Source organism: Pseudoliparis swirei, chromosome 15 (genome assembly GCF_029220125.1).
Source record: "Pseudoliparis swirei isolate HS2019 ecotype Mariana Trench chromosome 15, NWPU_hadal_v1, whole genome shotgun sequence".
NCBI lineage: Eukaryota > Metazoa > Chordata > Actinopteri > Perciformes > Liparidae > Pseudoliparis > Pseudoliparis swirei.
In genome coordinates, this window is record NC_079402.1 from 11,368,622 (window position 1) to 11,382,441 (window position 13,820).

General features: G+C 44.7%; 1 protein-coding gene and 1 pseudogene across 1 annotated transcript; one reads left to right on the top strand and one right to left on the bottom strand.

Annotated features, from left to right (window-relative positions):
* Positions 1 to 378: 378 nt before the first annotated feature.
* On the top strand, positions 379 to 7,626 carry LOC130205686 (tyrosine-protein phosphatase non-receptor type 13-like). The gene is given in 25 exon segments (XM_056433183.1): positions 379 to 386; positions 464 to 480; positions 524 to 691; positions 1,589 to 1,803; positions 1,891 to 1,989; positions 2,096 to 2,475; positions 2,570 to 2,673; positions 2,809 to 2,962; positions 3,193 to 3,323; positions 3,430 to 3,640; positions 3,739 to 3,824; positions 3,921 to 3,982; positions 4,107 to 4,262; positions 4,486 to 4,678; positions 4,783 to 4,869; positions 4,985 to 5,091; positions 5,180 to 5,217; positions 5,299 to 5,396; positions 5,659 to 5,807; positions 5,913 to 6,003; positions 6,119 to 6,453; positions 6,525 to 6,666; positions 6,669 to 6,739; positions 6,831 to 6,893; positions 6,990 to 7,626. Coding segments are annotated over 25 exon segments (3,243 nt in total). The 3' UTR covers positions 7,068 to 7,626.
* A 1,856-nt stretch (positions 7,627 to 9,482) lies between these two features.
* LOC130205508 (uncharacterized) lies at positions 9,483 to 13,365 on the bottom strand (annotated as a pseudogene).
* Positions 13,366 to 13,820: the final 455 nt, after the last annotated feature.

Here is a 13,820-nt window from a genome sequence, read left to right on the forward strand (position 1 = left end):
CCTTTTTTTAAAAAAAAAATTTTTTTTTTTTTTTTTGTAACACATAGTAAGACAAAGCATTTATCATTTTAGCAATTACACCTGAAATGAGAAAAAACCTCCACCTTCCATCACCCCCCATGGAAAAGACAGACGGAACTATTTTCTCTTTGGCTGATTCGACTAAGAGGTGTGCTCCTCTCTTAGGGAGGAGTCAACACGACCGTTCGCCATGGAGGCATCTACGTCAAAGCCGTCATCCCCAGAGGAGCAGCTGAGCTCGACGGGCGGATACAGAAAGGTGACGGCGAGCTCACACATCGAGTCTGTTCCAACGCTTCCTGTGTCCTAACCGCGTGGTGTCTGTCCCGTGCTCAGGTGACCGTGTGGTGGCTGTCAATGGAATAGTCTGGAGGAGCCACTCACCACCAAGCGGTGGAAGCGCCCGAGAAACGGGCAGGTGAGGGGTGACGTCTTCCCGCAGCGGCCGGCCGACGTGCTGTTTAACTGCCCGCTAACGCCGCGTGAATAACTTTCTCCTCAGACGGTGCACTTGCTGCTGGAGAAGGTCACCCGCCTACAGACAGCGTCCAAGCGCCCCACACGCCTCAGTGCAGTCGGCCCGCTGCAGCCGGCGACCAAGACCAGAGCAAGAATAAAGAGCCGCCGCTGGAGGTCAAGGAAAGCCCCGAGTACAGCTTCATCACACGAGGTGAGGCGACCCCACGGCACACACGCTGGGGGATTATAAATGCATGGGTTGACTCAGCAACTTTTTAAAGTAACCAATTTGAATACACCCTAATGTCTCTAATTAGTCGTCTCAGTAGGCTGGGCACCTGTATTTAGACCAATGTATTTTTTACGCTATTCTGTAAGCCCATCCTGTAATTAAAGTAAGTAGGAATCATTTAGCTTGTGTATTCTTTCACAGTGTTACACTAAGCAACGTTTCTCTCTTTAAACAAAGTAATTTATTGTTGGTAATCTCATTACAACCCCTCAGCTGCACACTGCTGCCTATTGAGAGCTCGGGACCTGGTAGAAGACCATGCATTGCTTAAATGTGCTGCGTCACATCCGTCTGATTCTGAATCTGTCATTTAGTGTTTCCTGGTTGATTAGTAACACACAATGTAAATTAAGTACCTTTTTTAATACTATCATTTTGAAAGATAGCCACTTGATTTATGTAACTCAGACTGCAGAATCCTCAATAGCTCAATCACTCAATTTGGACTCGTTTCAACTCTTTTTGGATGATTTGGAGAGGCGGAACAAATGAAGGCCCCTAAAACGCTTTAAATGTACACAAGTACTTTATTAAAATCCAAACAATTTGGGCCTTTCTTTTTTAATAAGAGGAATTTTCTGGTGTCAAACTTTGGCCTGAGCCCTAACAGGTGCTACGGAGCAGCCTTTTCTAATAGCTACATATGATTGTACTATTTGTAATAGTAAATCCACCTTTAATGTGTACGTGTTCTCAATGACTTTGTCCCACCACCATCTTTACACTCCTATCCTCTGCAGGATCCTGGGAGCGAAGTTGGCCAAGAGATCCGGCACGCGATAAATAACTCCAACCTGCACATCTTTGTTCCCACAGACAATGTGTTTGGCGTGCGTCTGCTGAAGAACACGTCAGGTCTGGGCTTCAGTTTCAGTCGGGAGGAGAGCATCCCGGAGGAGTCCCCCGGGTCCAGCATGGTGCGGGTCAAAAAGCTGTTTCCTGGCCAGCCGGCTGCGGAGAGCGGGCGCATCAACGTGGGCGACGTCATCATGCGGGTCAATCGGACCCCCCTCAAAGGACTCTCGCAACATGTGAGTAGGATGTCGCTGCGGTCACAGGTTCCTTTAACTGCTCTGATCTGTCCTCTCATTGGTCTGGTTACTGGTTCCTTCACATAGGAGGTGATATCCGCCCTGAGAGGAACAGGACAGGAGGTGACTCTGCTCCTCTGTAGACCCGAGTACGGGGTTCTCCCTGAAATGGACACTTCAGCTTTGGTGAGTCAGTAAATTCAGCTTTTTCTTCTTTTGTCTGCCGACTACTCTGTGGACATTTCAAGAGCCAGTGACTGGTAACTTCATTGAAACTATGACTTCTTCCCAGACGCCCATGCCGTCCCCACGAAAGCAGCCGGTGACCCAGGTGGAGTCCAGCCTGAGCCGGCAGGGCAAAGTCTCCTCCGAGTCGCAGGGCAGCAAGAGTCAGGTCCTCATGGAGGACGCCCTGGAGAGGATGCTGCTCAAATCCCCCGGCCGACACAACAGCTACAGCGACAGCACCGACGGGGATGAGGAGGTGGAGGAAGCCTTCAGCGCCAGCCCGGAGGAGCACAGCAGGCACACCTGGGAGCAGAGTGTCTACCACACCCCCGGCAGCAACCTGGGGCTGGGTCGCTACGACAGCACCGGTCAACTGGACGACACCGTCAACTCGGCCTTCTACTCCCCAAACCTGTCGCTGACCAGCTCGGACCACAGCAAGAGGTACTTGAAGAATGTTTAAATAATCCTCATATCATCCGTATTTATTGTATTCTCTGATATGTCATATTTATTCCCTTTACGGTTGTTTGGATAGGTTTGCTCCATCCCCCGTGGCAGCTGATCTGGAGTCATCCATCCTGCATATGGTGTCCTCCCCCACCGCCCCAAGCCCGGATCCCCTCACCCACTGCCTCTGCCGTTAAACCTCACCCTGCCCGGCAACGGACAGGACATGGAGGACTTTGTCCCGGTAAGGAGCGAGTAAAGAAGAAAAATTACGGTGTCTTCAGACCCAGGGTAACTTCTCTCACTGAGATGCATCTCTGTTTCTAGGAGGTGGAGCTCAGGGTCTCGTTGGTGAAGTCGGAAAGGGCAGCCTGGGCTTCACCCTCACAAAAGGTAACGACCACGGATGTTACATCCACGACATCGTGCAGGATCCAGCCAAAGGAGACGGAACCCTGAGGCCCGGGGACCGGATGATTACGTATTCACCCTCATTCCCTTAATCTGATCACAGCCTACAATGTTTCCGCCTGTGTTGTTGGTGCATTAAAGTCAACGAAATACTTTGGTTTCAACCCGATATAGTTTTCATTTATGGGAAAAGCGTCTCAAGCAAACAGGCGACGATTCCTTTAAATTCGGAAGCGTGACTTGTTTATTTTCCCTCTGCAGGTGAACAACACATATTTGAGTAACATGGGCCACACCGAGGTGGTCAACCTTGTCTTGTGGCGCCTCGCGTGGTCGACTTGGTGGTAGGGAGAGTCCTGGAGGCCCCAAGCCCCCCATAGAAGCCCATCTGCTGCCTGACATCGGCTTCAAGGGCAGTCAAGAACCACTGGGTACGAACACAACACGTCTGGCTCTTTTCATCGGTCTTCTCAGATTTCCCAGATCTAAAATACGTCCGTCAAGTCCTGATTGTTCCACATGTGGTTCTATTGCCAGGTTTGGTGCTGGATGGCGGCTGTGACAGTATATATGACGCCTTGTTTGTGAGGGACGTCGTTCCCGGTTCACTGGCCTTCGAGGAGGGCAGCCTGAGAACACTCGATCTAATCCACTACATCAACGGAGCTCCCACGCAGGAGCTGACTCTCAGTGAGAGCAGCAGACTGATGGACCTGTCGCTCGACGACCTCACACTCAAAGCCACGAGGTAGTCGAGAAAAGAATGGCGTGTAGCCTGAATGGGATTTGTCATGTTATCTGAATGGCATTAAAACAAGTCATTTTATCATTTTTATTTCCTCAAAGGGATGGAAAGCCCGTTTCCCCCGGGCAGAAGAGTGTCTCTTTTCTTAATAACAACGTTAGCCCCAAAGTTTCATCCAGCATGAATGGTATGCTTTTGATTTTAAAGGCGTGACCTGTTAAATAAATATGATAAAATGCTGATTGTGTCTATTATTTTGCATATAATTTGTTTTCTGTTTCAGGGTTTCTTAAAGAAGAAGATCCAAGCGATACAGAGAGTCTAGCAGCAATTTGTCCTTCAGGGGTAAGTTTAGAAATACATTTGTATTTCTTCTTGTGATTATAACGTCACTGCCAGACAGTCGTCGACTCAAGTTTTGATCACAGATTAAAGTATGAATCCACTTTTCTTTTTATTGCACGTGCAGGAGGAGATCATACATCTGGACCTGGAGAAGCTGCAGGCCGGAGGTCTGGGGTTCTCTGTGATTGGAGGAGAGAGGGGGATCTTTGTGAAGTCCATCACCCCGGGAGGACTAGCAGAGACCTCCAGGGAACTGCAAGTGGGAGACCGGCTGCTGAAAGTGAGTTATATTTCACCTCTGCTGCTCAGAAGTCAAGTGCGTATTGATATATGGACTACTATTTAAGTTATTATTTATATCATTTACTGTGACCTCTGCCCACCCTATGAACCGTACACAAACAAAATAACACAAATGCAAAGCGTTCAATCTGCTGAGCATTTATCCTGCATGCTTTGTCTTTCTTCCTCACGTGTGTCAAACGTTGTGATGTCTCTTGCAGGTGAATGAGGAACTCATGACCGGCGTGTCCCACACCAAAGCCGTCACCACCATCCGTAAAGCTAAAGGCCCGGTGCATCTCATCGTGTCCAGACCGCCCGACCAGAACCCAAACACACATGGCCTATCTGCCCATCAACTCGGACAAGTGCAATGGAAACACAGGCAAGAGACGCAGAACGTGGAATCTGTTTGTCTCATTTGCGAAGATGTCATTATACTGTAACAAAATGTGACCAGTGCCATCATTATTATTAATATTCTGCACACACCCCACGCTCCTTCTTGCTGCTTTCAGATGTGAGTGAGGACAGTGGAGCAAAGACTCTGTTTCCTCTCCGTAATGAGCTGAAACCCGGCAGCTGCCCTGTTCTACCACCAATAGGTACGTGCAGGCTAGAAGTCTCTGTAGAACCATGAGTGTTGTTTAATTTGACTTGTGTATATCTCATAATACGATTGTTGCCTTCACAAACTCGGCGCCCCGCTCTTGTGTACAGACTATGAAGAGGATCCACTCGGACACAAGAGAGAGAAGCAGCACAGCGCAGAGCTTTCCGAGGACACCGACTGCGACGGCTCTTCTTTACCCGAAGACTCCCCTGAGGTTCAATTCTAATCTTTCCATCTTGATGAAACTCTGAAGCTAAATGCAGCAGATGATTGATTTTTTTATTTTTATTCTTTCAAAATAGAGTTCCGTGGAAGTGGAAGACGATCCGAGGAATGAAAAGTAGGATTCTGATTCTCGGGTTCACTCGTAGCTCTGAATATATTAATAAGCTTCTCACTGGTTATGTTTTTTAATTGACAGCTATCTGCAAATGAGTGTTGGACAGCAGGAGGAAGATGAGATCACGTGGGGGAGTGATGAGCTGCCAATTGAAAACATGAACTCTGAATCGAGAGACGGTAAGAGCGGCTTTGGATTTTAATTTTGATTTAATGTGAGAAGGGAATACATAATCTGGGTTGGCAAAAGAGATCTAGATTCCAACATTTAATGCATTTCGTGCAGTGAGAATGGAGTCTAAAATAAAGAGGAAGTCATGGGTCAAACATTCGCCTAATATGTTTTCACATTTAAGATTTGTCTTTATTGACAAAACATCTTTGGGGCAATTTTTTCTCGTAAATCTGCTTTAACTGTTTCTACCCCCCCCCCCAATTCCAGACGAGCCAATCATCACCGAGGATGAGCTGACCTCTTTGCCCCTCATCAAGGTGGTCCCCGCTGGCCAGTACACGGGCCCGCAGCTCAACACTGTGGTCCGCATGATGAGGGGCCTTCTGGAGCAGAAGGTCCCGCTGCAGGAGTTCGATGTAAGAATCTACCAAGAATTGCGATGCCTGTGAATTAATTGCAATTAATTCGATGAATTGATCATCCGTGAATATAATTTTTAGGTTTTTTTTCCACCCCGGCAGAATCTTCAGAACCTCCAGCCGCTGGACGACTGTTTGATCGGTCAGACGAAGGAGAACAAGAAGAAGAACCGCTACAAGAACATCGTTCCCTGTAAGAAAGTGTTTCCTCACGGGAAGCAGGAGGGCTTTTTTATAAGTTTAGATATTTAAAATGTTGGACATCAATTGAGAAATCTTTTTTATTTCCCTGTCCAAATCTCTTCCAGTCGACACGACTCGAGTTGTGCTGGGCCGAGACGGCTACATCAACGCCAACTTCATCAACATGTCCGTGAAGGAGGAGAACTACATGTACATCGCATGTCAGGGGCCCTTACCCACGACTCTGGGGGACTTTTGGCAAATGGTCTGGGAGCAGAAGTCCAACGTCATCGCCATGATGACCCAGGAAGTCGAGGGCGGGAAGGTGAAATGTCAGCGGTACTGGCCGGACACGCCGAGGACGGCGGAGATGGTGGACGACCGGTTGCAGATCACGCTGATCAAAGACCAATACCTCGACAACTTCGTCATCCGACTCATTGAAGTCAAAGATGTCCAGGTTAGTTTGTTTACAAGATTAAAATGAAATGTGAACCTGACACCTTAAGCTGAGAGTCTCTCCTCCTTCAGACCAATGAGATACAGCACGTGACTCATCTGAACTACACGGGCTGGCCGGACCACGGGACGCCCGAGCAGCCCGAGCAGCTGCTCACCTTCATTTCCTACATGAGGCACGTCCACCGATCGGGGCCCATCGTCTCCCACTGCAGCGCGGCATCGGCCGATCGGGAACCCTCATCTGTATCGCCGTGGTCCTGGGTCTCATCAGTAAAGACGCCGATGTAAGCGGACGATCTTTATCACGTTTGTATTGTGTGTTGTTTCATAAAGGAAGGTTCTGTTTTTTTATTTATTCGTCTCTTCTTTGCTTAGTTTGACCTTTCAGATGTGGTTAGGAACATGAGGCTTCAGAGGCAGGGAATGATCCAGACAGAGGTGAGCTTTAAAGTTTTATTTAAATAGCTTGATTCTTAACTGCTCTGATCATCTGTTTGGTTCATTTTCCCTTGTTTTGTTCTTCTTTTTTTACAGGAGCAATATGTGTTCTGCTATCAAGTGATCCTGTACGTCCTCAGATGCCTTCAAGCGGAGGAAAACATCTCTGGATAGTAGCCGTCGTAAAGAGACTGAGTCACACAGATCAAAACAAAAGTGGAGGAGCGTTAACACCGGCAGAAATTGCCAAATTACATTCCATGTTTTTTTTAAATGCCTTAAAATATCCAGTTCCTTGAGAGTACATCCTTTTAAAGAAGTCTATATTTTTATGTTTTCTTTTTGAGTGCTCTCTCCCTCTATCTTTCTCTCTTTCTCGCTCTCATTGGCTGCTACTACTTTTCAATGCATTTATGAGAACTGCTGATTGTATTTTCTTATTGTCCCCTACAAGAGAACACTAATATTTTCTTCTTTTTTTTCACAAATTCTTGGATATTTTAAAAATAGTAATGAAAGTGATAAATGATTTCATATATTATGTGGAACAAAACTGTACTTGTGTATTTTGAATCCTACTTTGATGCTGGAATATGCCTTGACAGAATACTATGTCAGTATTTGCTTTGTAAATCTATTATACAGTAATTGCTTACTGCCTGAGGTAAATGATGACATTAAAAGTGTACATATTCATCTCCTGAAAATTAAACTGCCTACATTTTAAGTGGAATGTGGAGAAAAGTTTTATTTCAGAAAAAAGAATCAAATATGTTGTCTTTATAATTTATAGACACATTATCCTAATTCAGATGAGGAAGAGAAGCTGCAACGGCCCCCTGGCTCGCTAACTTGTCCGAGCTGCCGAACAGCTCCGGCCTCTCGGGTATCAGCATCACCTGCAGCAGCCAGTTAATTAAGGCTAGCGCCGTTCAGCTAGCGGATGTTAGCGTTTTAGCACCATTATAGCGTCAGTAACCTGGCCTGAGAATTACATTGTTTCATCAAAGATTAGATAGTTACATGTTGTGTCCCGTGACAGATATAAACAGTAGTATGCACACACATAAGTACATATTTACATACACAACATGTTCATACATATAAACAGGTTCTTGTCAGTGCCGTCGATCTCCGTGACCTTGTCGCCATGGAAACATTGTCACATGACATTTCCTTTGGTTCTGTGCTGTGACGTCGCTACTCGCTAGTGACGTCACGGAGCGCCGAACCAAAGTCTGTATATAGAAGTGATTTCCAGCAGTCTGCAGCACCCTTTCTTTTCTCAGAAGGGGTTGAGGGATTACTTGTGAATTCCACAGAAGGGGCGGATGGGGTAGGTGAATCTGAAGCGCCTACCCCCCCTCCCTGCGGAGAGGGGTAGGCGATTCTGTGAATCAGCTACTCCTCTCCCGGTGTGTGGCGGTTTGGTGAGATTCACCTGCAGCTACACTCTCTCCCAATAGGGGGGCTCTGTGGTATTCAAGGTAAGAGGTTGTGGAGACGTCCACAACCTCGCGGGGTGGGGGGGACCTAAAGATCATGATATGCATAATATAGAACAATATAGCTCTTCAATACTAAAAGAGAATTTAAAGGAACATTTCCTTTTCTTAAAACCATTTCCAATATGAGAATTTAGATATTTAACAAACAGTGTTTTGTGCAGAATATATATATATATATATATATATATATACAATATATGTATATATATATACAAAATATATATATAATATATGTATATATATGTGTGTGTGTGTGTGTTTGTTTAGTATGTATATATATATATAAATAAATGTAAAATATATATATGTGTGTGTGTTTAGTATATATATATTTATATATATGTAAATGAATTAAATATATATATGTGTGTGTGTTTAGTATAGATATATGTATATATACTAACCATATATACTATATAGCTCCCACCTCCACAGGGATAGAAGTGAAGAGGCAGACTCCATTATTAAAAACAAGTTGTTTCTAAACTTAAAACTGTCTGGAAGAGACAAAAAGACAACTCTCTTTACCATGCAGGTGTTCTGGTGGCACGGGCGCTCTTAAAAAGCAGACACCTGCCACTCGATCACAAACTCACGCTCTTCTTCTTTTAGGCGTACACAAATAAAAGAAATGGGTCGGGATGAATCTGGGTACCAGGAGTATTTTATATTTGATGGACGAGTGTCGCACACAAGCTACTTGGCTCAGTATGAACTCCATGAAGGTCCAGTGAAGAGCCGGAACCAGCTAATGTAGAATATACACACGTGCCACTTTATTAAAAGTGTTAATTAGATGATGGTTCATGCATTGAGTTCTTAATTACCATATACATATAATATGTGGACAAAAAATAGAAACGCCTCAATATATAATGCTGTTTTAAAACAATTCCGTTAACTAGAAGCTCAGTAATAAACAGAATTCAACAGCGTTAAGAACATATATATATATACATTATATATAAAACATATATGTGGTTTATTAAAAAACATGTATAGAAACACGTGTATTATTTATTTATACTATAAAAGTATTTGCATTGAGGGAAAAAAATGAAGAAGAAGAAAATAAATAATAATAATTCAATATATATTTTATTTATAATTTTGTTCATATTATATGTACTATAAAAGTATTTGCATTTTTATTTTTAACTTAACATAGTGTTCAGCCTTAATTGTTGCTTACTCAGTGGAGCCCCCTGTGAGGAGAGAATTACCCACAATGCATTGCGTGAGATCAGGACTGTTTTCCAAGGCTTCTCAGTCACGGTGCAAATTTTGTTTTTTGTTGTTGACGTGTCTCATATATTTCAGAGCTCACGGTCACTTCACAGAAACCGTCCGCACGTTTCTCAATGCTTTAGTTGTCAAGTTATTTGCTCTTTGATGTGGCGGAGTTGGGAGTTGGCTGCCCCGTAGCATTGTGGGTAATGGTAAGGTCTCATCGGATTAGGGCTGTGTACCGAAGCACTGTTAGGATGATTTGGATCTTTGTTGGTGTTACTTTCATTCCTCCTCTACTGCAGCAGTGGAGACAAATGAGTTGCAGTGCCGTTTCCAGCCACACCGACACGCTGTCGGACCGGAAGCTTCTGAAGCGGCCGTGAACAGGTGACCCTTTGAACGCCGACTGAACATCCGCCATCTTGGATCCACGTGACCCGGCTCCTGGCTGCCAAAGGACCTGATTACACATCGCTGTCGGTTCAATGCACTATGTATTATTATTTTTTATGATATATAATAATTCATATTCATATATGTCACCCAATGTTTATGTAATATACTGTTATTAGATATTATTAGACATAGTATATATAATACATATATTATCGTATATATATTATGTTAACCAGTGTATATTTAATACACTGTTATTATATATAGTATATATAATAATACATATAATAGTATGTATGTATTATTATATATTATAAACTGAGTTAGGTTTAGGAGCAGGGTGAGCAGGTCCCTGAAACAGAGTATGATGGTGATGATGCTCCTGCACGCCCCTCTTGTGGCCAATGATGTTCATTAGACTCAAAAGACGACAGTGCTGAAAACACCATCTCTGTGCTGTTTGTTGTTATGCAGATGGTGAGTTCAGGGCCGCTTTGAGATCTAATAAATATCCTTATTGAGCCTTACGGGATACGAGCAATTGTCATTACAATGGCAACATGAAGACTATTAGGCAGTAGTCTTCAGATTTAAAGTGTTTTCTTATATTTTTAAAACAAAAATCAAACAGAAAACATGAACCAGACAATCATATTCAATTGTCTTCTTATTTCTTTGTGGATATTTATTGGACTATCAACAATTATTATGTATTTCTTTGTTTCTTTTGTTTGTGTATCATTCTAAATTATACCTATTGATTTTTTGGTGTACCTACCTAGTACAGGCAATGCAGACAATTAGTAGTGAGAATAGTGAATATACTCTGAGACATTATCAAGTACGAACAAGACACGCAACGACAAGACTCACAAATGCTTCGCCGCCTCGGAGCCGACGCGTGCTGAACTCATCCACGTAGAGGACCGGCACCATTTCCTGAGAGGTGGTCTCACAACACGGCACCTGAAGAGGGTGAAAGAGAGAGAGAGAGAGGACGAGTAAGGCATGGTGAGACAATTTGAAGAACAATAAACGACTTGAATGTATTTATTTTTCTTCTAATCTCATATAAACCTTTATACTGATGGCAAAATAGAACATGCAGACATGTGATACATGCTGTAGCAGACAGTCATGTGAGAAAAGGTGGAGATGTACAACAGACAGAATTGTAGCCAATGAGATAAAAGAAAAAAGAAAATCGTGAATGTGGCCTTTTAAAATGTTCTGCTGGAACTCACACACACATCTGTGTGTGTGTGTATATATATATAAATATCTGCGAGTGCATTCACTTGTGATTGTCCAACTGAGGGGAGTTTCTTGTATCTGGTGCGTTGACAGGAGAAGAAAACCGGCTCATCTATTGGTTTCACCTCCCGGACCAACAGAACCACTGGAACTCAGGCCAGTGGAGGAGAAGCTCAAAGACTCGAGTGCACTTCATCTGTAGGAGGACTACGTTACAGTACAAGTATGTCAGCTCATTTAGGGGTTTGCAGACAATCACTTCCCTCTTCAAATGCCTTGGAGCACAGGTGTCAAACACAAGGCCCGCGGCCGAATCCGGCCCACCACGTCATGTTATGTGACGGCTTGAAAGACACGTGATCACCTTTTCTTCAAGAAATTTAAGAAAAATATCCTGTGCTTTTATTTTGAAGGTTTCAAATTAAATGGATTTATGTGATAATATTAGAGAAATGTTCTTATGTAGATTATTTCTGCACTCAAATAAACAATAATCAAATGCAAAGAGAGTCATTTAACAATATGTTCGGGTATAGTTTATACAGAGTTTCAGTTACACGGCCCTTTAAGAGGCGGCCGTGATGCTGATGTGGCCCGCGGTGAAAATGAGTTTGACACGCCTGCCTTAGAGAATTCTACCTGTGAGTCAGCATCCTGGGGGTCGGCGTGGGGGGGGGGGGACACTGCACGGCGTTCCCTCGGGGGTGGCAGAGTGCACACTGCACCACGGTGAGGCTGGCAGGGTGGAGGACCCAGTTGTCCCATCCCAGATCTTGCAAACACAAGAGCAGATATTATAACACATGTGCAGTACCCCATATAACTTCCCCCTCTCCCCTCTTTCTTTCACAGGAACAGCACTCAGCACTAGCCTTAAACACTGTACTTAATACTGTATATTATTTTACCACCTTATGGACAGTGTGTTTTTATATTTAATCTTCTTCTTCTTATTATTATTATAGTGTGTGTGTACCTCTGTTGACTCGGAGAACCCTGCACAACAATTCCAGTGTGTCTGGACTGTTGCTCTGGGCACGGAGGGCAAATAAAAAACCTTGACCCTTGACCCTTGAACCTTTCTTCCCGTCGATATGCACGCTCACACGTCGTTGCGTACCTTTCATGAAGATCTCCGAGGCCGTGGAACAGCACTTCAGGCTCGTACTGTTTCCAACGTCAGGCGACACAGAGGAGCCAGAGGCCGCTGGAGCTGGAAGGACACGGAGAGAGAAGAGACACTTTTATTTGCTGGACTGTGAAAAGGCCACAAAGGATTAAAAGAGGGGAAACGATGTGGGCTCCACGGGAGTTTCTCTGAATTCCTTGTTCCACTTACTCGCCGTGTCCTCGGCTCGGTGAGCGCTGCCGCTGAAGGTCGACCTCCATTGCATTCCGACGCCGTCCAGCCCACCGGCAGGCAGCCGGGGCTCGGCCTGCAGGTTGAGGGCCCCGAGGAGGCCCTTCCTGACGGACTGCAAGGACTCGCCCTGGCACTTATCACATGCCACTCAGGTTATTCACAGAGTGCATACCATTAAGAAACATATTACACACAGAAATACAAATACAATTCTGCACATGTCACAAAAAATGTGTGTGAACACAAATGAAGTGCGTTTGTTCGTGGCTGCAGACGTGCTCTCTCAAGGCCCTCGGTGAACTGGGGAAGAGCTTTGCAGGCGAAGCCAAGAGAGAGAAATGTTGGCTTCATGTTGGAATACTTTATTTCCCTGCTGAAGCTTGAGCAGAACAGTTTGCGTACAACATTCTGACAAAACCAAGTGGTCACAGTGACACTGAATCCAGCCCAGAATGTTTAATATCCCTGGAACTCAAAAAGGCGTCAGCGCAAACACATCCAGTGATGTGTGATCTGATGCCGGGGATATTTTAAACTATAATAACCTCTGAGGACAAAAAAAGAAGCATGAGATCGGAAGAGAAGGTTTTAAAGACCGACCTGTGATGGGAAACCGGAGAGTTAGCAGAGGCGCGGCTTCCTCCTCGGACGGCTGCAAGACAAACGCAATCACCACTGAAGGGCCCAGAAGAATCACCATGACGACGCGCGTAAAGGACATGGCGGCCACGAGCTGGACGGTCACTCTATGGACTGGATCGGCGCTCTGGGAGTCAGGCGTGTGGCGGCGTGCGGCTGCGGTGGGTTCCAGTGCTTCTGGTTGGAGGAGACGGGGAGTGACCAGGCGGGATGCTCCTCTAGCTCTTGTTCCTCAGGGCCTGGGAACCTGGCTTTTTATCTTCTGGTCGCCCAGCTTGACCTTGGGATATTTAACAATGTCCACGGTTTGTGTGTGAAAGAGTGCAAGGAGGATAATAAGAGAGCCTAATAGACTCAGGACAGAAAGACAGGAACAGAGGTGAGAGGGAAGCGGCGTAATAAAACCATCCGTTGTGTGATTAGTTTCAACAGGAGGAAATCACAACTCACAAGAGATCCACCGATGAATCTCTTTTTTATTATTATTGAGAACAATTTAAATCAAATTAAAATAAATAAATTAAAATGCATGTGTAC